At 39.9% G+C, this 27,324-nt stretch overlaps 1 protein-coding gene across 3 annotated transcripts in view; it reads left to right on the forward strand.

Annotated features, from left to right (window-relative positions):
* The window catches only part of bmp2k (BMP2 inducible kinase), a 133,684-nt gene that overhangs the window by 37,968 nt on the left and 68,392 nt on the right, over nucleotides 1–27,324 (forward strand). For all 3 annotated transcript variants that reach the window (XM_048562755.2, XM_048562666.2, XM_048562843.2), the window contains 5 exons: nucleotides 7,423–7,541; nucleotides 9,383–9,488; nucleotides 10,375–10,517; nucleotides 12,079–12,200; nucleotides 25,558–25,639. In XM_048562755.2, coding sequence (XP_048418712.1) covers nucleotides 7,423–7,541; nucleotides 9,383–9,488; nucleotides 10,375–10,517; nucleotides 12,079–12,200; nucleotides 25,558–25,639 — 572 coding nt within the window. The remainder of the gene's footprint in view (nucleotides 1–7,422; nucleotides 7,542–9,382; nucleotides 9,489–10,374; nucleotides 10,518–12,078; nucleotides 12,201–25,557; nucleotides 25,640–27,324) is intronic.

Raw genomic sequence — 27,324 nt, forward strand, 5'->3', positions numbered from 1 at the left:
CAAGGAGAATGTGTGGAGTTTGCACACATTCTAAGGGTTAGAATCGAACATGCGTTCCAGACGCGTTGAGCTAGCAGTGCTAACCATTTTTTTTGCAGAATTTAGATTCACTGCTGCTCCTGAGAGAGCACTTTCCAAACCCATTTCCTAGAAGGTCAAAGTGAACAGATGCCTGTGAACAACACCATCTGCAAGGTTCCCTCTAAGCTATTTACAATCCTGGATTAGAACTGTTCCCTGTACCTTTACTGTAGCTGGGACAAAATCCTGGAATTCTGTGCCAGAAGACATTGTGGGTTAATTGACAGCATGTGGACTGCAGTGGTTTCAGAAGACAATTCACCACACCTTCTCAAGGGCAAATAGGGACACCCAATAAATGCTGACCAGCCTGTGTCATCCACATTCCACAAGTGAATCTAAAAAAAACTGAAAGACGTGGTCTCAGGATACCCAGCCTTTTACGACTGAGTTAAGAATGTTTGTTTCTTTTCGTGGCTTAAATATTTTGAATGTTTCCTGCTCCTCAGGTGAGTAACTTAAAAGGTTGAGAATTTTGGACTTGAGGGGAATCAAGAGATTGGGCATTGGGTAAGTAAGTGGATATGAGGGAATAAGCCATTCACAATCTTTTTGAATGCCAAAGCAGGCTTAGGGCACTGGACTACTTAGTGCTGCTCCTTTCCTTTGTTAACATGAGCCCAAGAAAAACATTTTTTCTTAAATCGCAGAGGAAATTAAATCCAATACCAAGGTCAGTAAGGGAAATTCTATACTGGACACTTGAGCACAGAACTTAAGCCAATTCCCATAAGAGTGTTACATTTTGAAGTGCCTCCATACCTGGTTGAATCTCTGAAATTTGGAGCCTAGTCATTCTGGTAGAGTCCAAAGTGGGAAACAAATTATTGGTGAATACATGTTACTTGTGCTGTTGACTATTATGACTCCCAAGGAGGAGATAATTGGTGGCAATTGGAATGACATACAAGCAAGTTGGATTTATTCTGTTTCATGGATTTATTTTTAAAGAGCACTGTTCTGTTTTTTTTTGTAAGTTGTTATTCTGGGAAGATCAACATTTATTGCCCAACCCCAATTCCCCTAGAGGAGGTCGTGAAGCCTTGAACTGCCCCACTTCGTGTGGTATACGTATACTTTTAGTGCTGTTAAAAACTGAGTTCCATAATTTTAACTCATCAGCAGTGAAGGAGCAGTGTTAATTTTCCTTGTAAGGTTGCTGAGTGATTTGGAGAGGAACTTGGTAATGACACATGTGCCTGATGCACTTGTTTTATAAGGATTTATAATCATCTAGCTAGCAACAATTTGATTGGAGATAGTCAGCATGGATTCGTCAAGGGCAGCTCGTGTCTCACAAACCTTATTGAGTTTTTTGAGAAGGTGACCAAGCATGTGGATGAGGGTAGGGTAGTTGACGTGGTGTACATGGACTTCACTAAAGCCTTTGATAAGGTTCCACATGGTAGGCTATTAGAGAAAATGTGGAGGCATGGGTTTGAGCGAGATTCAGCGGTTTGGATTAGAAACTGGCTTTCTGTAAGAAGGCAACGAGTGGTGGTTGATGGAAAATATTCAGCCTGGAGTCCGGTCACTAGTGGTGTGCATCAAGGATCTGTTTTGGGACCACTGCTGTTTGTCATTTTAATAAATGGTGTGGACGCAGGCTTAGGTGGATGGGTTAGTAAGTTTGCAGATGACACTAAAGTCGGTGGAGTGGGTGGACAGTGTGGAAGAATGTTGCAGGTTGCAGGAGACTTGGATAAACTGCAGAATTGGGCTGAAAGTTGGCAAATGGAGTTCAATGCAGGTAAATGTGTGGTGATTCAGTTTGGGAGGAATAATAGGAAGGCAGAATACTGGGTCAATGGAAAGATTCTTGGAAGTGTGGATGTGCAGATGGATCTTGGTGTCCATGTACATAGATCCCTGAAAGTTGCCACCCAGGTTGATAGTGCTGTAAAGAAGGCATACGGTGTGTTCGGTTTTATTGGTAGTGATTGAGTTCCGGAGCCATGATGTCATGCTGCAACTGTACAAAATGCTAGTGCGGCCTCACTTGGAATATTGCGTGCCGTTCTGGTTACCCCATTACAGGAAGGATGTGGAAGCATTGGAAAAGGTGCAAATTTACTAGGATGTTGCCTGGTCTGGAGCAAAAGTCTTATGAGGAAAGGCTGAGGGACTTGGGTCTGTTCTCATTGGAGAGAAGAAGGCTAAGAGGGGATTTAGTAGAAACATACAAGATGATCAGAGGATTAGATAGAGTGGACAGTGAGAGTATTTTTCCAAGGATGATGACTTCAGCCTGTACAAGGGGGCATAGCTACAAATTGAGGGATGATAGATTTAAGACAGATGTCAGAAGCAGGTTCTTTACTCAGAGTGGTAAGGGCGTGGAACGCCCTGCCTGCCAATGTAGTTAACTCAGCCACATTAGGGGCATTGAAACAGTCCTTGGATAAGCATATGGATGATGATGGGATAGTGTAGGGGGAAGGAGCTTAGATTAGTTCACAGGTCGGCATAGCCTCGAGGGCAGAAGGGCCTGTTCTGCGCTGTATTGTTCTATGTTCTATGTTTTTCGAGGTGGTTGGCATTGCAAGTTTGGAAAATGCTGTTGAAGTAGCTTGACAGTTGTTGCCGTGCATCTCGCAATTGTCATGCATAACAGTCATTTGTGCAGCTGTGGTGGATGGTATACTGATCAAATGGGCTGATTTTGTTTTGAATACTTTTGAGTTTTTCATTGCTGTAGCTTCACTTTGCCAGGCAATTGAAGAGGATATGTGATTGTATAAAAGGTCGTTGTGGTGCATTGATAGTGCCCACACCTCTGAGCTCAGTAAGCCTGGGTTCAAATTGAAGTGGTGTGTCACAAAATGTTTGAACAGGTTGATGTAAAGAAAATATATAATGGGCTGCTGTGACTCAGTGGTCGTGTCCCTTCCCCTGGATCAGGAGGACCTGTTTCTAGAGTCAACTGCTCCAGCAGTGTACAATAAAGCTCTGAACAGTTGTTTAGGAAGTACTTCCATGAATAAACAACTGTACAGCATTGAAAAAGGCCAGTCAGTTCAACTGTGTGACTAACCTTTGATCTATTTCTTTTAGCTTACAGACTTATAACCAGTGTCCAGTGTTTCATCACACTGTTGACTTATGCCTAGTAGATGGCAGACAGGCATTGGGGATTCAGGAGAAGAGTTGCTTGCTGTAGGACTTTTAGTCTCCATTCTACTTTTTTATCTGCAATTATCGCCAGTTGTTCTGGTCAGTGTCACTCCAAGATGTTGATGTTGAGTGATTCAGAGATGATAATGTCATTGAATATCAAGAAGAGATGGTTAGGTTCTCTGAGGAAAGTTTCTGCCTGGGACATGTGTGCTGTGAATGTCACTGTCACTTTCCAGTCATCAGTCCAAGCCATAATATTATCCATATTGTGCTTCATGAAGATAAAAAATTCTTCAGCATCTAAGGAGTTGTGAATGGTACTGAGTCTGACCATGTGCTGGAGAGAAGGCCATTGTCGAAGCAGCAGAATATAGTTTAATGTAAGACGCTAACTTGAAGATCGCGTGCAACAATGGCCTGGTGCTGAGGTGACAGACGATAGGCCTCCAACAACTACAGCCATCTACCTTTTGCTAGGTATGGCTTCCTTCAGTGGTGAGCTTACCCCTGGTTCCCATTGACATTGAATTTTGGTGGTATGCATGATTCTACACTTTGTCCTTTTAACATTAAGGCAGTATTTGACTACCTCATCTCACCTCTGGCATTTGCATCTCTTGCCCATTGGGACCAAGGCCATAATGAGGTCTGGAACCTGATGGTACCCAGGGTTATCACTGTGCCGGTGTTACTTGATAGCTCTGTTTGACACCTTCGGTCCCATCGGTGGGCTTTTATGTCAGCTGGGTGCTAGAGCTGTGTTTCTATTCAAACTAGTTGACTTGGGAGTTGATGACATTTGGTCTTGGTCATGGTCACTGATTATGATGCACAGGCCTTTTAACTAAGTTTCCAGGATTATGTTAAGGTCCGTTGTCTTTATCGTATTATTGTATCCAGTGCATTTGCCATGTCATATGAAGAGACAAGGATACTGGAATCTAGTGTCAACCTAAAGTTATTTCCTTCAGCTCAACTTCAACAAAGAGTATAGAGTTACCTGCTTAGCGCAACAAGCTGTAAACACCTAAAATCAATTCAGAGATAACAACGTGTGGATGAACACAGCAGGCCAAGCAGCATTTTAGGAGCACAAAAGCTGATGTTTTGGGCCTAGACCCTTCATCAGAAAAGGGGGAGGGGGAGAGGGTTCTGAAGTAAATAGGGAGGAGGGGAGGCGGATTGAGGATGGATAGATAAGAAGATAGGTGGAGAGGAGTCAGACAAGTTAAAGAGGCGGGGATGGAGCCAGTGGGGGTGAGTGTAGGTGGGGAGGGAGGGGATAGGTCAGCCTGGGGAGGACGGACAGGTCAAGGGGGCAGGATGAGGTGGATACGTTGGAAATGGGGGTGCGACTTGAGGCGGGAGGAGAGGATAGGTGAGAGAAAGAACAGGTTAGGGAGGTGGGGACGAGCTGGGCTATTTTTGGGATGCAATGGGGGAGGGGAGATTTTGAAGCTTGTGAAATGCACATTGATACCATTGGGCTGCAGGGTTCCCAAGCAGAATGAGTTGCTGTTCCTGCAGCTTTCAGGTGGCATCGTTGTGGCACTGCAGGAGGCCCAGGATGGCCGTGCCGTCTAAGGAATGGGAGGGGCAGTTGAAATGGTTTGTAGTTTGTGAATGGGAGGTGCAATTGTTTTATTGTGAACCGAGTGTAGGTGTTCTGCAAAGCGGTCCCCAAGCCTCCGCTTGGTTTCCCCAATGTAGAGGAGGCCACAACGGGTACAGTGGATGCAGTATTCCAAATCAATTCAGGTTTGCCTCTTGGTCTGAAGCTAGGCTCTGACCTGATTGAAGCTGCAGCTGTTCATAAAACTTCCCTATCTTGTGGCTTAGCTTTTGATTAATACACCAAATGTAGGACTATTACATCTACCTACAGATTGAGATTTTTAACATAAGTTTTTGTTAGCTTGGAATCGGATTGCAATGTATGCATGGTGCTCTTGTCATCAGTGAAGAACGCTATGCCAAAAGTTTGGCTGTTTGCTAGCCTTGGAGAAAAGAGCGATATTAGGCCCACTTTCCTGATTTGGTATGATGTACTGTGCCTCATCCTGAGATCCTGAGGTTAGTTTCTTTTTTCTGGCTGTTTCACTTCATGCAGTGATTGTGCAACACACTTTACAGCATGGGAAATTTCTACTGTGCAGAGTAGAGGATTCATGGTGGTGACCCTTGCTAGTGCTAATGGATGGCCATGTGTGATGGGTATATTTGTGAAGTTGAGTTGAGGAGAATAACTTAGAATTTTTCCGTTCACTTGCAAGCTGATGGATGTCTAATCTAGCACTTGTGCTGAAAGCTTGGCCAGTTCTTTTTAATAAAGGGTTGACTGAGTTGTTGGTGGACATTAAAACTTGCTTACCAAAAGTACATACAGTATGTAAATTCCCATCATGCATTCTCTGGGTGATCAACATGGAGAGGTTACTGTTTCATAGGAACTGTATAAATATTTCAATTCAAATTGTTCTTTGGACCAACCTGTACATGTGTCCTCCATATGTGCAACTGTCTCAAACCGATGAGCTTCCACATGAATGATGTGAAGGGCCATGATGTGACCATGTTTGTATACTTAAAAACAAATACTTAAATTGTCCATCTCAGAAAGAAATCCATCCAAGCAAACTTCTAAAAATGTTCCCTGCTCTGGCTTCTTGAAGCATTCCAAATTTGAATTGAATCGCCATTGATTGATTGATTGATTCTCATGAAAGGTTGAGCAAAGACTCCAAAGTTGTGTTTTTCTACTTTTTATTCCTTTGGAAATAGGCTTTGCTGTCCATCCCTAATCACCAAGGAGAAGGTGTGGGGATCATTCTTGAACTGCTGCAGTCCATTGTTTTAGATACACCCACAATGCTTTTGAAAGGGAATTCCAGGATTTTGACCCAGTGACAGTGATGGAATGGCAAAATATTTCCAAGGCAGAATGATGAGTAGTTTGGAGGGGAATTTGCAGGTGGGAATATTTGCATGTGCCTGTTATCTTTGCCCTTCTGGGTGGTGGTAGTGGATTTGGAAGATGCTGTTTAAACAACATTGGCAAATTTCTTCTGCATCTGGTATTTGATGGACACTGCTTTTACTGTGCATCAGTGGTGGAGGAGTGAATTATTGTGAATGTGACGTAGTTGAATTGCCTGGATGGTGTCCATTTTTTTTATTGGAGTTGCACTCACCCAGGCAAGTTGGGACAGTTTGATCGCACTTGTGACTCGCACCTTGTGTATGGTGGATAGGCTTTGAGGAGTCAGGTGATAAAGTATTTGCAGCAGCTTTCCTGGTCTCTAACCTGCTCTGTTAGCTACTGTATTTCTATGGCAAGTCTAGTTCTGTTTCTGTTCAGTGGTGCCGCCAGGATTCTGATAACAGGGATTCGGTGATAGTAATGACATTGCATGTCCAGGGATGATGGTTAGTTTCCTTTTTGGAGATGCCATTGCCTGGCCCTTGTGTGCAGGAACGTTATTTTCTGCTTGCAACTTGTTAGCTTAAGCTTAGATATTGTCAAGGTCATGGCCTGTTTCAATATCTGGAGTTGCAAATGGTGTTGAACACTCTGCAGTCTTCAACAAACATCAGTTCTCTCCTGAAGATGGAGGGAAGGTCATTGGCAGAACAGCTGAAGATGATTAAACCTAGAACACTACACTGAGCACCTTTGCAGTACTTGTGGTGTGGTGATAGTGCCTGTACCTCTGGGCCACAAATCCCAAGTTCAATCCCTACCTGCACCAGAGGTTGTTTGGGAAAATATCCCAACTTGAGGAATTTCTTCCTCCTGACATCATAATTTCTTAAATTCCTCATGTAATCCCTCCATCTATTTCTTATTTTTAGGAGAGTCCTTCAAATCTACCTGATGTTTCTGTGGCCTAATGCAATAATACACCTGTGAAGTAGCTTGGAATATCATCTTATGTTAAAGCTGCTATTTAAAAACAAAATCTTTTCTGATTGATTGAAAGTTGTCTGGACAATTATGGCACTGCTGTTTGTGTCATAGGTCAGGTTCTTACTCTAGAAACCTGGGCAAGAGGCAAGTGGATTTTCGTATTAAATTTTCCCAACTGGGGAGTGAAACAATTAAAATACTATAAGTCACCAGTATAGACGTTATCAAAAATGTGTAAGCTGGGTGTAATTCATGAGATGCTTTTTGTTTGAAGTAGTTGCTTTGTTAAATTAAAACTTAATTTTAAAATGTTATAGGTGGATTCTCCATTGTGTTCTTGGCTCGAACTGTCAGTGGAGTACGTTGTGCCCTAAAACGCATGTATGTTAATGACGCCCATGACTTGAACACCTGTAAAAGAGAAGTCATGATTATGGTAAGGAAATTCTTGTTGGGGTAAATGAATATGATTTGCAGTGATATCTGGGAGAATATTTATACAACTCAATCATATGCTCCCTCATTATCCTCTGCTCTGAGGAATACATTCATAAATGAAACTCTTCAGTTTGGACAACATCCTGGTAAATCTCCCTTGAGCCCTCTCCAGTGTTATCACATCCCTCTTAGAATGTGTATTCCAGAACTACACACTACATTCTAGCTGTGGCCTAACCAATGTTTTATACAGTTCCAGCATAGCCTCCTTAATCTTAGACTCCATGCTACCCCTGGTCATGAGTGCTTCTCATGGTCCTACAGTTTATCATGTATTCCTTTGCCTTGTTTGTCCTGCCCAAGTGCATCACCTCCCATTTATTGCAATTTGGAAACCAATGTCATATTGCCAGTAGCATGATCCTACACTTTTCTTTTTCCTTTATCAACTCTCATCAAGTTAAAGTCAGAAAGCCACACCGCACCAGATTATACTCCAGCAGATTTATTTGAAATCTCAAGCTTCGTCAGATGACAAAAGAGCAGTGCTCTGAACGCTTGTAATTTAAAATAAACCTGTTGGACTGTAACCTGGTGTTGTGTGACTTCTGTCCTTGTCCTCCAGCACCTCCACAAGTCATCAAGCTAGTCCTACCCCTTTGACATTCTCTCTTTACAAGACATTTCTTTTGAGTGCTGTTATACTCCCTATGTTCATTCTTGCCTGTTTTGCACTCTTTATTACTTCAGAACATTAAGCACACACTTCTTATTGTTTTTCAACCTCATTTCTTTTTATTGTTACTGTCATATTCCCACATGGCTATTTGAGCTTGTAGTTCAGCAGTCTTGCTCTCACCACACTTCACTTTTACACAAGCATTATAGACCTGTTAAATTACTTGCAGTCCATAGTTTCTTCCATCTAATAAAACACCACTACTTTTTCTAAGAACATAAGAAATAGTAACAGGAATAGACTGTATGCATGTTGAGCCTATTCTGCCATTTAGTATGATTGTGCTGATCATGGCTTGAAGTACTATCCAATGCTTCACTTGTTTATGCATTTTTTTTGTTTCCATTTTCTGCTTTTAATAGTTATTTCCCACTCATCTGCCAATTTAAATTCTTGCTAACCAAAATAAAAGACATTTAGTCCCTTTTCTCCTGAGGTTTTTGAATAAATGCCTCCTAGAACTTAGACGAGGGGTCATTTAGCTCGGTTTGCTGGATGGCTTGTTTGTGATGCAGAGTGATGCCAAGAGCAGTGGTTCAGTTCCTCACTGACTGGAGTTACCATGTAGGACTGTCCTTCTCGAGCTGTTCCCTCGCCTAATGCATGCTGACCATCAGGTGAAGCCACCGCAGTTGTATGTCTCTCTGTAATGAGAAAGCAACCCTATGGTCTCGTAGGACCATGATGACTACTCTTTTCCTTAAATCTAGAACCTTGGGCTGCTGTACAGAAACAGTCATACAGTTTATTGCATCTGTACCAGTTGCCTGTTCTAATCCCATTTACTAGCACTAGTCCTTCGCTTTGCAGGGCACAGTGTTTCACTTGTAGATCCAGGTTCCTTAGAGATGAGTTGAAGGTTTCACCTCAAGCACAAAACTGGGTTGAAAATTCTAGGAACCGACCACCTATGGATGGAAAAGCTTTAATCTGGGACGATGAAACAAAGCTTAATGTTACATATGAGATTTGAGCTTAAGTTGAGATAAATGTATGTTGATCCACTAAAGTATGCCATTGTGCACTGCAGTAAGTGTTTACCAACCCGAATATAAGCTCTTATATCTTTTTGTAACCAACTTTGTTATGCTTTCTTTTAGAAAGAGCTGTCAGGCCATAAAAATATTGTTGGTTATTTGGATTGTAGCATTACATCAGTTGGTGATAATGTTTGGGAAGTACTTATTCTCATGGAATATTGCCGAGGTAAGTGTTATTGTAAATGTCTCTGAAATGTTTTGCCTTTTATAGCTCTATGACGTACACAAATGCTGTAGGTTTCATTAGATTTTTACTTAATTACCTTAGTTGCCCGTTGAACTGAATATCCCCTGAGAAACCCGGTGACTGGAGTAGGAGATTGCCTCCACTAGCCTTGGAAAGTCGAAGATTTTTGTTTAATTTTTGACAGCTATTAATAATGCAAACAAATGATACTTTTCTTTTGTTTTGAAAATGAACATTCAAAGGTGAAAAGTTGTCAGGACTGCGCTTTGGGTGGATCTGAGTCAGAGAACTGTGCAGTCTCAAGATCCTGGTTCTGAAGTGGCTATGAAGTTTCGAAAATAAATAATCTAATGTGTGCAAAACACAGCTGGAAACCACCCCCCCCACCAAACTGCGTCTTAGTGAAACAAACTTAATCCTCCTATTGTATGGGTTTCACTAGCTGCACAGTGTCTACTTTTGCCCCTTTGATAATTATTTGGACAGAGAGATAAGCAAAGCGCAAAGGGAAATGTTATGAAGACTTGTTTTTATTGTATTGTTCAAGCTTAAAAAAAAGGACAAAGTAATGTATTCTGTCCAAAGTACAGATGTTGGTATGTCATTAAACAAAAATCTAACTTTTTATTGCAAGCTTGTGCTCAGTAAAATAAGGTGTGCCAGCACTGGAAATTAAATACTTTCCATTTTGTCATTCAAGTGCTAGAATTGAGTGTGGATTGAGGGCTTTCTTAAAGACGTATGACTTTAATGTGTAGAAATTTTACAAGATGATTAGTGTGTAAACATCTTGCATCATTGACTTTCCTTTCTGATATTGAAACTTTTGCACAAGCAGTAACTACTTGATGTATTTATTTGACAGCGGGACAAGTGGTGAATCAAATGAACCAGAGGCTGCAAACAGGTTTTGCTGAAACAGAAGTTCTGCAGATTTTCTGTGATACCTGTGAGGCAGTTGCAAGGCTACATCAGTGCAAAACCCCAATTATTCACAGAGATCTCAAGGTAAGAACCACCGTGAAGTGCTAAACATTTTTGCAATGCTATAGCGAGTTGGACAGGTTGCAGTAATTCAAAATTCTCATTAGTTGCAATATTGAGAATATTGCCCCTCCATTATTCTGTTGATCTGCACTGAATTACAGTTGAAAATATTTTCATTTGAAAAGTCAATATTGCATGGCAGCTAAATCTCGAGATTCACTTGGGTTTGCTGGTTTGTCCGTGAATTGTATTTATTAAAGTAGGAACAGAAGTAGGCCATTCAACCCCTTGAACCGCTTCCATCATTGAATGAGATTAAAGCTGATCTGTGGCACAAAAATATATACCTGCCTTTGTTCCCAACCCCTTTCTAACTTTGCTTAACAAAAAATTATCTATCCCAGATTTAAAAGTAACAATAGATCTAGTATCAACTCTTGTGGGAGATTGTTCCAAACCTTTGTGTGTGTGTAGAAATGCTTCCTGACATCTCTCTTGAGTGGTCTGGCCTTAAGTTTTAGACTATCATCCTTTTTTTTAAACTACTTCCACGGGTTGGAGATTCATCTTTTATATACCCTGTTCTTTCCTGTTAATACCTTGAAGACTTCAATCAGATCATCTCTAAACCTACTATTTTGCAGAGAAAACAGGGCTAATTTGTATAATCTCTCCTCATAACTTAATCACTGAAGTCCAGGTATCATGATTGTAAACCTCCGTAGTATTCTTGCTACAGCCAATATATCTGTTTCAGTACTCCAAGTAGGGTCTAACCAGAGTTTTGTATAACTGTTAGCATAGTTTCTGTATCCCTATTCTCCCCTATATACAAAGGCCAACATTGCATTAGTCACCTTGATTATTTTCTGCACCAGTTTGTGGCATTTTATAAACCTCTGCACCTGAAACCCCAATTGTATTTGGATATGCAATATATTTAATTTCCTACCATCTAGAAAAGTATCTTAGATAACAAGGTGTAGAGCTGGATGAACACAGCAGGCCAAGCAGCATCTTAGGAGCAAGAAAGCTGACATTTCGGGCCTAGAACCCCCTTCAGAAAAATCAAGATACTAAGAAAGGTGATTTGGCTGGTTTGCTTCAGGACATGGTTGAACAGTTTCAAGGCCGAAGAGATCACTAAAGAGTTGCTTTGGGAGAGAAATCTCCTGAGGTTTGTCTGGAGGGTAACTTCCAGATTAGGCATCCTTAGAAGAGGCTTCGCAGTGGGGTTAAATTCCTATCAGAGATAATAGGAACTGCAGATGCTGGAGAATCCGAGAAAACAAGGTGTAGAGCTGGATGAACACAGCAGGCCAAGCAGCATCTTAGGAGCAGGAAAGCTGACGTTTCGGGCCTAAACCCTTCAGAAAAATGTATCCTAATCTGTTCTTTGTTTTTTAGTCTGAAATAGATAACCTCACACTTGCTTCCATTGAACTCTCATTTGCTGCAGTTTTGTTGATTCATCTGATCTATAAATATCCCGAAGTAATTTTATGCTGACAGTAGCCACAGTATAACAATGTAAAAAGTGTTCTTGTTACAGTAATATTTTCTTGTTTGTAAACTTTTTCAGGTTGAAAATATTTTGTTGAATGATAATGGAAATTATGTACTGTGTGATTTTGGAAGTGCGACTCACAAAATTCTTAATGCACAAGTACATGGTGTCAGTGCTGTGGAGGATGAAATCAAAAAGTAAGATCTGTTTTTATGCATTTTTTTAATGAGCTTTACTTGTGTATTTTTCAATATTCTGAAAGCTGTTCCAGTATTTTGCATTTCTTTTATTTGGCCATTGCAACTGAACTCCAGAAGTTTTGCCCTTTTGTTCTTTCTTTTTTAGCTAGTTTCCACAATCGTCATCCTATTGTGACCTTTCCCTTTTAATGTCTTCCATTTAAGCATTGCACATTGCTTTTCAAATCAGTAACTTTTCTTATACTCACAGCTACCATTAACAGCACTTTATATTTTTAACCTTTCTATCCAAGTACCATCTCTATTGTACTTATTTCTGCCTTGTTTAGATGCCAGAATTAACTTCATAGGGTAGGTGACGGCCTAGTGGTGATATCACTAGACTATTAATTCAGAAACACAGCTGATGTTCTGGGACATGGCGATGGTGGTGTCTGGGGCATTGTTCAAATCCTGCCACAGCAGTTGGTGGAATTGGAATTCAAACAAAAAAAGTCTGGCATTATCCGATCACCATGAAATCATTGCCAATTGTCAGAAAAACCCATCTGGTTCTCTAATGTCCTTCAGGGGAATAAATCTGCCACCCCCACCTGGTCTGGCCTACATGTGACTCCAGACCCACAGCAATGTGGTTGACTCTCAACTGCCCTCTGAAATGGCCTTGCAAGCCACTCAGTTGTACCAGTCGCTACAAAGACTCAAAGGAATGGAACTGGATGGATCACCTGGCATCAACCCAGGCACTGGAAAAGACAACAGCAGAAACATCCCCATCGACCACGCAAAGTCCTCCTCACTAACATCTGGGGGGTAGTGCCAAAATTGGGAGAGCTGTTTCACAGACAAGAGAAGCAATAGCCTGAAATACTCATACACTCAGAATCATACCTGTCATACTCACAGAATCATACCTGACAAACAATGCCCCAGACACCACCATCACCATCCCTGGATGTGTCCTGTCTCACTGGCAGGACGGACCCATCAGAGAGGGTAGCATAGTGGAAAACAGTCAGAGTCCTAGAGATTGACTCTGACTCTGGACCCCATTTTGTCTCATGGCTTCAACTTCAACCTGGGCAAGGAAACCTCCTACTGATTACCGCATACTGTCCTCCTTCAGCTGAGAGGAAGCACTGAGGATGGTAAGGGCACAAAATATACTCTGGGTAGGGGATTTCCAGTGCCCACCACCAAGAGTGGCTTGGCAGTAGTACTACTGATCGAGCTGGTTGCGTCCTACTGGACAGAGACCCAGTCTAGCACCTGCGGCAGGTGGTGAGGGAACCAGCAAGAAGCAAAAACATACTTGACCTCATCCTTACAAATCTGTCAGCTGCAGTTGCATCTGTCCTTGACAGTATCAGTAAGAGTGACCATTGCACAGTCCTTGTGGAGACGAAGCCCCTCTTTCACATTGAGAACACCCTGCATCATGTTGTGTGGCACTAGCTCTGTGCTAAATGGGACAGACTTCGTACAGATCTAGCAACTGATGCCTGGGCATCCATGAGGTTGCTGTGGGCCATCAACAGCAGCAGAATTGTACTCCAGCACAATCTGTAGCCTCATGGCCCAGTATAATTCCCCACTCGACCATTACCATCAAGCCAGGGAATCAGCCCTGGTTCAATGAAGTGCAGGAGGGCATGCCAGGAGCAGCACCAGGCATACCTGAAGATCAGGCATCGACCTGGTGAAGCCACAAAACAGGACTATTTGCAAGCAAGTAGCGAAAGCAGCAAGTGATAGGCAGAGCTAAGCTATTCCCACAGTGAACAGATCAGATCTAAGCTCTGCAGTGCTGCCGCAACTAATCGTGGATGGTGGTGGACAATTAAACAACTCACTGGAGGAGGAAGAGGAGGCTGCACAAATACCCCTGTCCGCAATGATTGACGAGTCCAGCACATCAGTGCAAAAGATAAGGCCAAAGCATTTGTAGCAGTCTTCAGCCAGAAGTGCCACGCAGATGATCTATCTCTGCCTCCTCCAGTGGTCCCCAGCATTACAGATACCAGTTTCCAGCCAATTCGATTCTCTCCTCATGAAATCAAGAAACAGTTGGAGACAGTGGATACTGCAAAGGCTATCGGCCCTAACAACATTGTGGCAATAGTACTGAAAACTCGTGCTCCGGAACTTGCCTCTCCCCTTGTCAAGCTGTTGCAGTACACTTACAGCACTGGTATCTACCTGACAATGTGGAAAATTGCCCAAGCATGTTCTGTACACAAAAAGCAGGACAAATCCAACCCAATTAATTATTGCCCATCAGTCTCCTCTTGATTGTCAGTAAAGTAATGGAAGGTGTCATCAACAATGCTATCAAGAAACACCTGCTCAGTGACACCCAGTTTGGGTTCTGCCAGGACCACTCAGCTCCTGATCTCATTACAACCTTGGTTCAAATATGGGCAAATGAGGTGAATTCCAGAGGTGAGGTGAGAGTGACAGCCTTTGATATCAAGGAGCCCAGGCAATACTGGAATCAATGGGTATCAGGGGGCCAACTCTTCTGTGGTTGGAGTCATACCTGACATAGCAAGATAGTCATAGTTGTGGGAGGTCAATCATCTTTGCTGCCGGACATCTCTGCAGGAGTTCCTCAGGGTAGTGTCCTAGGCCCAACCATCTTCAGGTGCTTCAATTACCTTCTCTCTTTCTCCCCGCCCCCCCCCCCCAAAAAAAATCATGATTGCGCAATGTTCAGCACCATTTGTGACTCCTCAGGTACTGAAGCAGTCCATGTTCACATGCAACAAGATCTTGACAATATCTAGGCTTGGGCTGACAAGCTGGAAATGGCAGTGGCGCCCCACAAATGCCAGGTTATGACCATGACCAATAAGAGACAATCTAACCACTGCCCCATGACATTCAGTGGTGTTACCATCGCTGAATTCCCTGCTATCAGCATCCTGTGGGTTACCGTTGACTAGAAAACTGGACTCCCCACATAAACAGCGTGGCCACAAGAGCAGGCCAAAAACTGGGAACACTGCGGTGAGTAACTCATCTCCTGACTCCTCCTGTCAGTAGCAGCAGTGTGTACTATATACATGATGCACTACAGAAATTCACCAAAGATCCTCACAGCACCTTCCAAACCCACGACCACTTCCATCTAGAAGGACAAGGGCAGCAGACATATGGGAACACCCCACCACCTCCAAGTTCCCCTCCAAGTCACTTACCATCCTGACTTGGAAATATATTGCCATTCCTTCACTGCCACTGGGTCAAAATCCTGGAAACCCTTCCCCCAACCCATAGAAGGAGGACTGTAGTGGCTCAAGAAGGCAGCTTGCCACCACGTTCTGAAGGACAACTAGGGATGGGCAAGAATTGCTCACCAGCCAGCAATGTCCACATCCCACAAATGAATAAAAAAAAACTTGTAATGACTCTTGATGTAATTTGCACAGTCATAATCAACTAAGCACACTCCTTGACCTGAGAAAAGATACAAAAATAGTTTCCAAAACAGCTGTTCAGCATTTGTCTATAGATGTGGTGCTTGTGTGTTTTATGTATTCTCATGAAAATCTCAATTTTGAGACCTATTTTTAGATCAAAAGTCAGAGGTTAACTTTTAGGTGCACGATGTTACGAGGAATTGATATGTGCTTGATTTTTCCCTCCAAAGGAATCAATGAAACAAAGTAAAAATTAACATTGCCAAATAATTAATTTAAATGTGCTTATTTAGTTGATAACATTATAATTTATGCACATTTTATCCAGTACAGTATAAAAATACAACAAAATTTAACTTCAGCACTTTGCAGAAATCCTTTGAATCACTAAACAATTTGCCCCATGACACTAGTTGCATATGGCACTTCCTCCCTTTTCTTTATTGATAGTACTATTAATTAAGCATCATTTCACAACTAATTGTCCTTGTTAGTATTGTATGCTGTTAATATTTCACATTATTCCTTTTCATTTCTTGTCTCCAATATCCAATTGTTCCAAATCTCTCTCGCACACTTTGAACAAGTGAACAGCACTTATAAGACTGCTTGGAATAACTGCTCTGTCAAATTTAGTTAATCTCACATCACAAACTATAGTAACATCAAGGTGGGGTTTGAACATATCGAGATGAGCAAGCGTTTTTTCTTTGTGCAATCATTTTTCTCTGATATTCCACACTTTTTGAACCATTTCTGGCAACCATCTTCCTCTGTTGTTACGAAGATTAATGATGTGTTGTGATTACTTGAAAACTTGAGTTCTAGAGTGCAGGCATGTGTATAGTGTTGTTTGATTTTTGTGTTTATATATAGAGTGTGTCAAGGGGGAGATATAGTTTTAGTTTTATTTGAGTAGTGTGTGGCTTTTGGAAATTTGTTGGTTTACGTGCATTTTAGTGTCACAGTCGAACCCTTGAAGTGAACAGTTAAGTATATTAATAGAAAAAGCTAGAAGGAAAAAGAAACTGCTGTTACCTGATAACAGCAGTCCAGTATTAACAACAAGGAAGAAACATTGAAAAGAAGAGGCAGTGTGCAGCATTCTATCAAAGAGAACAGGTTGGTAGTTGCAGAGTTGTATCTTGGCAATCTTCAGTGTGGTCTGGGCTGAAAAGTGCTGATTGGCTTCAAAGTCAGGAAGAGAAGAGCTCTAGACACAGACTGTGGATGATCTGAGTTTAAGGAACTTATTTTTAAAAATAAGTGCACTGTGCTAGTAGGTAAAAGGCACTGGGAAGAGATTTTCTATACAGAAAATAGCATTGAGTGAATTTTGCCAAATACAAACTGATGACAGCTGTGTCAAATGACCAAAGGGCTTTAATGTGGAGATAGGTGACCCTTCACTGAGGTTTACAGTCAGTAAGGATGTTGTTGACGGTGAAAGGGCTGGATTTTCATTTTTAATATTAAGACTATTGCAAACAATTCTTTGTACAATATAGTTTTTTTTTCCTTTCCCATATGAAAACTTTGTTCTTTTGTTTAAAGCATATTTACAGCCTCTTGTGAATTTGTTCAGCACTGACCTTCAAGATAAATGAAAAGCAAACAATTAAACTTATGATATCTCAGGCTAAGTCTCACTCTAGGGTCTTTATTGCCCAGCATTATGATCACCTATGGATCTCATAACAAAGTAGGCATTCTTATTGGAATTAATTGATTGAATTTAAAAGGGATCTGTGAATTTTCAGAAACAGGTACTCAACATGAGAACAAGAGAGTTGTATGTTGCAAGGATGTGTTCTTTGAACCTACTAGGAAGGGATAGGTGGCTTGTACAGTCAAAATTTTTTCCTTGGTTATTACTAATGAGAATCAGACCAAGTAAATATTTTCTGAATATTTTATTCCGAGTAGAGAGGAGTTTGCTTAGTATTTTAATCAAGGAGCCAAACCAATAAAGATATCAAGAGAAACTGGAACAGGTCAGTTGCTGATGCCGAATGATGATAAAACCTGTCTTCCATAGTAGCTGCTGATGAGGGGGAAAGAAATGTTAATTGAAAATATACCTGAAGATTATAAACTTGTTCCATTTATATTGAGTTTGATTTTAAAAAGTAACTTTGTAAATGGCGATGTTATAGTTGAAATAGCAGAACAAATCCCTAGAAGATACCTTTTAAAGGTGGCAGGACAAGTGGGAGAAAGCAGTTAATGCAGTGCCCCCAGAGTAACGAGGCACAGAGTAACGAGGTAATGTTGAATTTAATATTTCAGCTAGCCTATTCTGTATAGTTGTGGATGTAACATGATACAAAAGATGTGTATGCATGGGAGAGAGTGCAGAAGTGATTTTTGAATATTGCTCCAGGAATGAGACACTTCAGTTTTGAGGATAAATGAAAAAAGTTGGGACTGTTCCCCTTCAACAGAAGAAACTAAGGGAGATTTGAGGAACAAGAGGGCATAGATTTTTAAAGTTTATGTACCAAAGTAGCAAGTGTGATGAGGGAAAGATTTTCACTCCTGAGTAGTTACGAATGGAACACACTGCTTGGAAGTATGGTGGAGGCATGTTTGATTGAGGCATTCGAGAAGACATGGAATGATCTATTTAGATAGAAATAGTATGCAAAGGTTTTGAGAAGAAGCAGGCAATTGGCATGAAGTAATGATGCTCATTTGAAACACCAGGGTAGGCATGATCTGTGCCGCCTTCTGTGCCCTAACAACTGATTAACTCTGACTGTTGTATCTGTTGAGTTATACTCAAAGATTAGACCAGAAGTTGATGAGTCTCTTTGCACCAGGAAGTTGGTGTAGCGATACAGTTATCTGAAACTATTTTAGAATAGTAAAAAGGAGGAAGGAAAAGAGAATGAGGCTGTAACGCTTTCTTTATCTTTGAGAAAAGTAACAAATGAATCCGGAGTTGATAGCAATCGCAAGCAATCAACTCAGAAATTGAATCAGAACTTGTTACTTTTTAAACAGACAACCTGTAAATGAGAAAATGGAGACCACCAGCTCATGAGGAATTTGAATAATCTATGAAGTGGCAGTCCTAATTGCGTATGAAAACAAAATTTTACAAGTGGCTCACAATGGCTGTTTGATATGTGACAATACTATGGCTTTAAGAGGTGTATTTTCTCCCTTTTTTAGTTGAACAGAGGTTTTAAGGCAAAGGTACCCAGCACTCTACTCAGCCATTAGACTAAACAGTTTGTGAGGCCTTGAGTTTAGTTCTGAGAAATTGGTACAATAGAACCCTAAATGGGCAGGGTCAGGCTTTCACAGAAACAGGATTTTTTAGTTTCCAGGAGTTGTTGCTGGGTCTGGAAGCTGCAGTACATCTCTCCTAGCTACTCTGTCTCTGACTTTTGATTGTTTTCCTCCTGGACTGGAGAATTGGCTATGAGACCATCTATTTTTATGAACTTGCCTTTTGTCAAGGGTGTGTTTATGGGATGCTACCTCAGTGGAACAGTGACTGTCACGTAGTCAAATCTGTTATTGTCACGTTTTCCAATTCTGTTGTTAGTCCAATTTCTTCTTCTGGTGTATTTAAATTATAGTGTATGATTGAAGTGTGCTTTGCTTCAGATTTGGCAGTTTGACTGGAAAAAATTGCATCTGGAACACAATGCCTTACACTTACCTTTTAAATTAAGAAACTGTTAGAATCTAGGCTACCTTCTTATATTGTGAGGGGGTTTGGTCTTGTCCATCACAGATGGCAGATCACTTGATATTAGGTAAACGCATGCTTAAATACTAAAAGGTGTGTTTGATAAGGATTCAGCCAAATGACTTTGACAGTCTGCTCGGGAAATGCTTCAATTTTGATACAAGCCCACAAAGAATAATTTAGCAGGGGCTTAATATGGTTGCGTTGGACCTCTCCCTAAAGGCAGGAGTGGAATTCATTGCCTTTTAAATAATTATGACTGTTTCAAAATGATTTTCTGAGGCACTACCTTTGGGGAAAATTAAGACGTAATGATGGTTGGAAAGATACTTGTATTATTTGTATTGTATCTTGTATTACTTTGAATAATCTATCGTTAAAAAACATATTAAAAGAGTTCAAACAAACAATGAGTAGTTTGGGAATGAAACAGTTGACATCTTCAGCATTTGATTCATGATCTCGAGGGGCATTCAACTCTTTTTCGTTTTTCTAAAGGTAATGATTAGATTATATTGTTAGGACTGTCCTAATGTTTGGCATAAAGGAATACCTTTGATACTGTTACTGTTTGTCTTTAGGATTGTTCCTAATGAGTCAGCTGGATTCAGCTATTTAAAACTGATGTATAAGCTTGAGATGAGAGGACCTCTTATTTTAAGTAGAAAATAAACAAGCTCAGAGTTATTCTTGTGTGTCATATTTCTGACAAACACTAAAGTATTTGAGTTGGCCAAAGAACATTTGAAGAGCTCATAACATACAATGGAAAATAGAGAAGATAAGAGGTCAAAGTTCAAAATTTTATTGCTGGATACAAGTTACCTGACTTAGGTTGCCTGACCTAGAGGAACCATTTTAGAGCAAGGTTCAAGGGACCTTTATCAAAAAGTGTTATCTTGGGATAGAAAAATCTAAGACAAAATGAGATTTTTTTTTGCAGTTGGAGTGGATTTTGTTGGAGAGTTTTCTGAACTGTTCTACTGTTATGGTGTCTGACTAATTTATTAGAAATGGGCAAGAAACTTGAAAGGACAGGAACGTCAGTTTCTCCAAAAAACTTAAACTAAGTTATTGTTTTTGAAGTTAGCTGTTGGTGTTTCTTTCTTATCCTTGGTTAGAACTATTTAATATAATAAATAGTGATTTTTTTTTTCTTGTTAATAACCTAGTATGCATATTCTTATAATCTGAATTAGATGATTAGGTGCAATTTGGTAGTTTAATCAAATTTCCACATTTGTGATGTTTCTGTAAATAGTGGGGTTTGATTTCCAGTGCTTTATCCCAGGGAATTTTGCCAAAATTTTGTTCGTTAACTAGGATTTTCAAATAGAAACAATTTAAGATTGGATGTGGAGTTGGTGTAAGTGAATAAAGAACAGAAGGATAAACACTATATATTTTATATTAAGAAACTAGATGGCTCTAGAAACTGCCAAAACATTCCTGCAAGCTATTTATGACAGCTTAAGAGACTAGAAAAGTGAGGATGCTGGAATTGACAAGCTCATAAGAAGTGGCATTACCTGCAGAAGCAAGAAGGTTGATGTAGTTGAAGGACTAGCATAGTATTTGGAGTTGAGATACAAGAGAAACCACATACTCCAAGTCATGTTGAGTTACAGATAAAGGAATTTGAGCAAGAGGAAACGTTGAAGTAGCTTGAGCCAGAAAGGCAGTGGGAATTGAAAAGAGTGGTAATGAGAAAATGTGAATTGCAAGTGGGAAAAAAATTAAATATATGATCTTAAAATGACACAATTTTTAAAAAAATCAAATGCTAACACACATTGTTTTCTTCCCAATGTTAGTTGTAATCTCGAGTCCAATAAGGAAATATTCATAGAACCCCTACAGTGTAGATTTGGCCCATCGACTCCACGCCGTACCTTGGGAGCTTCCCACCCTAGACACTCTAGGCAATTTAGCATAGCCGATCCACCTAACCTGCACATCTTTGGACTGTGAGAGGAAACCGGAGCACCCAGAGAAAACCCACGCAGACATGGGGAAAATGTGCAAACTCCATGCAAAGCTGGAATCGAACCTGGGTCCCAGGTGCTGTGAGGCAGTAGTGCTAACCACTGAGCCACAGTGCCACCCCAGGCTGTACCAAAATTTGAGGAAAAGGACTTGTTTCATGTCATTTTCAGAAAAAAAGTCTAAGACAATTGAGTTGGCTGAAGGAAAGCAGACTGCTGCCCATACAAAATAAATTGACAGCTACAGCAGTTGATATTTTAATGCTTCACTGCCAGAAGAAGCTTCTCTCACTTACAAATTATTTCCTTTTAACGAACAGGAGAATCTTTACCACTGAATGGAAGGTTAAGAATTAGTGGGTCCACATCATATGTTCTCATCAAAGAGTCAAAAGGTATTTGGAAAGGAACAGAAGGAAGACAAGTTATTCATGCTTGTAATCTGGATTGGTGAAGGACACATCTTGCTGGGACGATTTTTTTGTATTTGTTTCTTTCCCACCCATAATATTTGTCTTGCATATTATCTCTCGTGTATTAGTTTGTATGGTTGAGAACTTTTTTTAAAAGGATGTAGCATTTAAAGTTACAAGTTAGCAGTTCATGTTTCTTTCCAGTCGTTAAAATAATTTGACTGCAGTAAATTGTGATTTTCTTTTAAATGAGGTAAATCTAGTCATATTCTTTGCACCTGCATTAGAGTTAGGTGAAAATTGGGCAATTCAGTAGTTTAATCAAATTTTGATATTTGTGATGACTTTAGGTAGTGTGGGCCTTGATTTCCACTGTACTACTCCAGAGGATTGTGACAATAGCATCAAGTAAATTTTTCAAAAAGAATCATTGTAGCCTTATCATATGAATAAAGAGGTAGAGAGTAAAGCGTGAAAACAGGGGACCTTTTGATGAGGTTTGTGTCTTTGTAACATTGACAATGAAAAAGTTGAATCTTTATTTCTGATATTTGTAATAAGATGGTATCAAACAGTTCGTAAATAATATAATAGATTTTTGTGCAAGAATTTTTGATCTTTTGTCAAAAGTACAATAACTGCCTTTTTGAACATGTTCAGTAGTTGAACCTCAGAGTAACAAAAAGCCTTACAGCATGTCAAGCCAAGTCTCAATCCAGGAGTTGACTTGACCAGTATTACTATCAGCTGGGATCGTAACACAATTTAGCCATTCTGTGAGCTGTGCTTTCTGCAATTAAGCTTTTGGCAGATCTTTTGTGCTGTGTTGAAGTTCATGGGTAATTCAGTCTATTTTTTTCCCGTGTAAATCACTCCATATGTTAGCTAAACAGTGGGATTTGATAGTTTTGAGTTGAGATGGCTTTAGAATTTTAAAAAAACAAACCCTGTCTTTACATGAATCTTTTGTACCACCTTACACTGACCTTGAATTTTGAAATACAATTTTTATTTACCTGAGGACGTAAATTTGGATGGCTCCATTATGCTACACTTTCGTGCGGTTCAAAATTAGGTGCTCAGTTCTTCTTTATTGAAGGTGGCATGCTAATTGTGTGATACATATTTGTTTTATGATTTCAGCTGATGTAAATAGAGGACACATCAAATCTATGTAAAACCTGGCTTGATGGACCCTAAATTTGTTTTGTTTAAAACAATGGATTCAGTTACTGGAGGTTAGAAAGATTTTGTTACAGACAAGTTCAGATAATTCAAACTCTCATTATTCCTTTTGTCTGTCCGTTCTCCTGATGAATGCCAAAACCCCAGTGGAAATGTATATCTTCATCCACATCAAGACTTCTTTCTAAGGCTGGAAAACTTTAGTGTATTCACTTGATGCTTTTCCTTCAGCTGGTATTTATCTCTGAGACTGTGGAAACAAACTGCAACTAAGCTCAATATTATGTAAACTTGAAAGCAAATACATGTGCTTCCTGAACTTAATACTAGGTGGTGGTCTTGAAGGATTTCCTACGAAATACTTCAACATTACTTCCACACTATGTGGGGCATACCTATAGACATCCTTCTGGATTTTTTTTGTCTGTGCCCCTAGCCCCTTGTTGCTAAGCAACATCACTTCTTTAAAAACATTAAACTACTCTCCAGTTCTTTACTTTTGAGTTGTAAAGCCTTACTAAAATGCATGAATACAACAGGCTTCTGAACCTTTTGGCATCAAACTCACGAGGAGCTCTTGAAGTAAAAAGAAAACCACGTCCCCATCTCTCCCCCATAATGCAAAATAAAAACTTGAAGTTGTATGTTATTCCTAACTTGTGTCAAATGGAAACATAGTTGTTACTTGACATGTTTTTAAATTAATGAACTGTAATAAATTATTCATCAGCAATTATCACAACATGGTTTGATGCCTGTAAGTTTGAGGTCAATTTTTTTACGTGGGGAGTGTGAAGAATTGTTTTTAATGTCAAAAGGTAAGAGGTCAATATGTAGACATGACCTTTCTCTGCACTATCTTTTGCAGTTTGAGTTTGGAAAATGTGATTTGTACTTTAATACCCTAAACATTTTCCTTAATGAACTTTCTGAGGAATGAAGAAACTATGTACGTAACATCTCCTTTGATTAATCAACTGTGATGAAAGATGTGGGATTTATATATATCCTTTTGAACGTTAAATTAGTGCAGGAGTTCAATAATTAACCACGTCAGTCTTTTAGAAACGTGACTTTTAAACAGAACAAATGACTGGAGGCCTCCTGGAGAGTTTTAGATTTTTGTTCATCATGTAGGGTTTTATGACAGGAGAGAAAATACATCACGCTACTATTTAGCAGAAGCTTGGATGAGCAAGCTTTTACAAAAGTTAGTTAAAATTTTAAATTCGATTCAAGTTGGACTGGACTCTGAAGTCTGATTTAAGAATAGTCTCTCCATGATAGAATTTGTGCAGAGCAGTTGAGGGAAGAATGTACGTTTTGGTAATGATCTCATTTGTGTGAGTCAAAGGAAAAAACCTTGATGCTCTCTCGACTGAACTGATGAGAAGCAGTTAAGATTACCTACAGATTTTATGGGGCAGCAACATTTCTCTGGATTTTGTTCAACTATAACACGATGGAATTGGGGAGTGGGTGGGATTTTGTTTTGCCATGTGATTGAAATCTTTTAAATTACACTTTTTGTAGAAACTTGCTTTGTTTTACAATCGGTTTAATTGTTAAAACCAAATTTGCAGCCCTGTGTGTTTTCTATCTTGCCATAATCATAAAGAATTTGTTACTTTGAACTACTTATTGTTGCACTATTTAAAACATTGTAACTCTCATCTCAGTATTTGATGGGAAAACAACCAATTTATTATGAGGCATCACATTCCACAAAGAAAGTACATTAATTTTGATGCGGAAAAGCATTGATCCTGCAAGTGTCTAAATGTTTGCTAGATGGCTAGAATATGTATAGTATACAATTCAACGACTGCAATTTTGCAAATGCAATTTGCACAGTCCCCAGCTGCAGCTACGATATCAAATAGTCATACCTGAAATGCTGATATTTAACAAAAATGAATGCCATGTGTGCTGCATTGTAATCCATAATGGTAAGAAATATTTAGTAATGTCACATTTACAAGTTTTGGCATGATTCTTATTTCCACTGGGTCAGAAGTTGAACAGGAGCCCAGAAGCTAATGATTAAGGTCATCCAATTTACTAAGAAGTAATGTGTGGGGGGAAAACATAAAAAAGAAATGAAGACTATGTGTAGTTAGAAAATTTCACTCTTCTCTGAGAATAGGTGTGGGGATAGTAAATGAAGGATTTTGTAAAAATCAAATCCATTGTCAAATTTGGATCTTCTTGTCACCTAAAATTCACTCATTTGGTGGTACAGAATTTGAGACATTTGAACACACCAGAATAATATTGATGTGAAATTGCTCATTCTGCTTAACATGAAAAATACATGTTGCAGTTTTGTTTGTTTTTAAATGCAGAGAATTATGACAAAAGACAGGACGATGTATTTCTAAATCAGTTTTCTCTGTTCTCATCCAGGTCATTCTAAACCTTTTTTTGTTTCACGATTGTGCTACAGTCTGTCTTTTTTTTCTTCAAGAAAACTTCGTGTGTGAATCCCATCAATTATGGTTGAATTAACAAGTGTGTTTTTTTTATATTTTGATGCTGTAATTAGTGCAAACTCAGAGCAAAAGTAACAGGTGTTTAAATTAATTATGCAAAAACTACAGTAGAACAGATTGCACAAAAGTAAATGTCTGATGTTTTGCTTTTTAGGTATACAACATTGTCTTATAGAGCCCCTGAAATGATTAATCTTTATGGAGGAAACTCAATCACAACAAAGTCTGATATATGGGTGAGCAAAACTTTCAAAATTTCACAGGACTGTGGAAGTATGTGTAAAATATCTGGATGAGAAGGCAACAGTTATATTTGCCAGATCCTTGCAGGTGTGACTTGTGTAAGATTTGGTATGGTTGAAGATGGAACACTGCCTGAGGAAAGAGAACCACCGAAGGTCTTCCAGGAGGCACGTAAAGTGGGGTAAACTTTTGGAAAAAAGCATGCTGAGAATGGGAACTGGGTCTTTGGAACGAGGTGATTTAGAGAGATCCTTAGGAAAATAAAAGGCATGAGTTCAGAATGAGATTGAAGAAACCGCGATGGAGACTTGGTCTGGTGGGAGAGGAGAAGTGAAACAAATTTGGTGGTTTACTGCAGTTTTGAAGGTGGTTGATACATTGTGGAAGTATAATAGAACTCGGTAGCATAATTATTACACATGCTATTTTGTGACATCTGTACATGCTCCTAGGTTGACATCCTTAATTCCTTGCCGTAGATATTTCATGAAATCAGTTCTTTTTTGCCAGACGTAGTAAGTTTCTGAGTATTTATCTTTCTACATGTTGATGCAAATATGTTCTGCAATTTACAAAGATCACCACTGCCCTCCAGTGGCGGAACATAATTTTTATATTGCAAACTTGTAACCACCTTTTGTTTTCATTTCATCATGTGCAATCATAACACCAAGTCAGTGCTAAATCAAAATGATCTCCTGTTAACCTGGATTGTTTCCTGTAGTATTGGAGACAAAAGTACGCAATTGATCTCCTGCTCTTCAAAATTTTTTAGCTTATGTTCTCTTCCTGTTACTGTCTGTCATTCACATTCTTTCCTTTCTTTCCTCTCCCATTTCCTTTCTGCTGTTCTTTCTCCTCATGCCTAACCCTGACCCTTCTTGTGACCAGTTACAATTGTACGAATTCAGATGGCAGAGGCATTGTTTTCACCTAGTGCGAGTGTTTGGTATTTGATGGTTGTACTTCTTGGAATCTGATTATAATAATCGTGAATGTCAAAGATACTAGAATATTTTATGATCATATGTTTTTAGAAAGGGAAGCATTTATTAAAAGTTAGCTGACCTCCTGTGGTGTTTGATGCAATACTTATTAACTGTAGCTTTCGTAAAACAAAATATTTAGGGGTGGTACGGTAGCTCAGCAGTTACCAATGCCAGGGTTTATTTCTTGCCTTGGGCGATTGTGCATACTCCACGCAGACATTCTCCCTGTGCCTGCGTGGGTTTCCTCCCAGGTGTCCTGGTTTCCTCCGTTAGTCCAAGGATATGCAAGTTAGGTGGATTGGCCATGCTAATTTGGCCGTAGTGTCCAAGGATGTACGGGTTAGGTGGATTAGCCATGGGAAATGCAAGGCTACTGGGATGGGGTTGGGGTTGAGTCTGGGTGGGATGTTCCTTAAAGGTCAGTGTGGATTTAAGACCATAAGACATAGGAGTGGAAGTAAGGCCATTCGGCCCATCAAGTCCACTCCGCCATTTAAATCATGGCTGATGGGCATTTCAACACCACTTCCCTGCACTCTCTCCGTAGCCCTTGATTCCTTCTGAGATCAAGAATTTGTTGATCTCTGCCTTGAAGGCATCCAACGTCCTGACCTCCACTGCACTCTGTGGCAATGAATTCCACAAACCCACCACTCTCTGGCTGAAGAAAAGTCGTCTCATTTCAGTTT

This window comes from Stegostoma tigrinum, chromosome 1 (genome assembly GCF_030684315.1).
Source record: "Stegostoma tigrinum isolate sSteTig4 chromosome 1, sSteTig4.hap1, whole genome shotgun sequence".
NCBI classification, from domain to species: domain Eukaryota; kingdom Metazoa; phylum Chordata; class Chondrichthyes; order Orectolobiformes; family Stegostomatidae; genus Stegostoma; species Stegostoma tigrinum.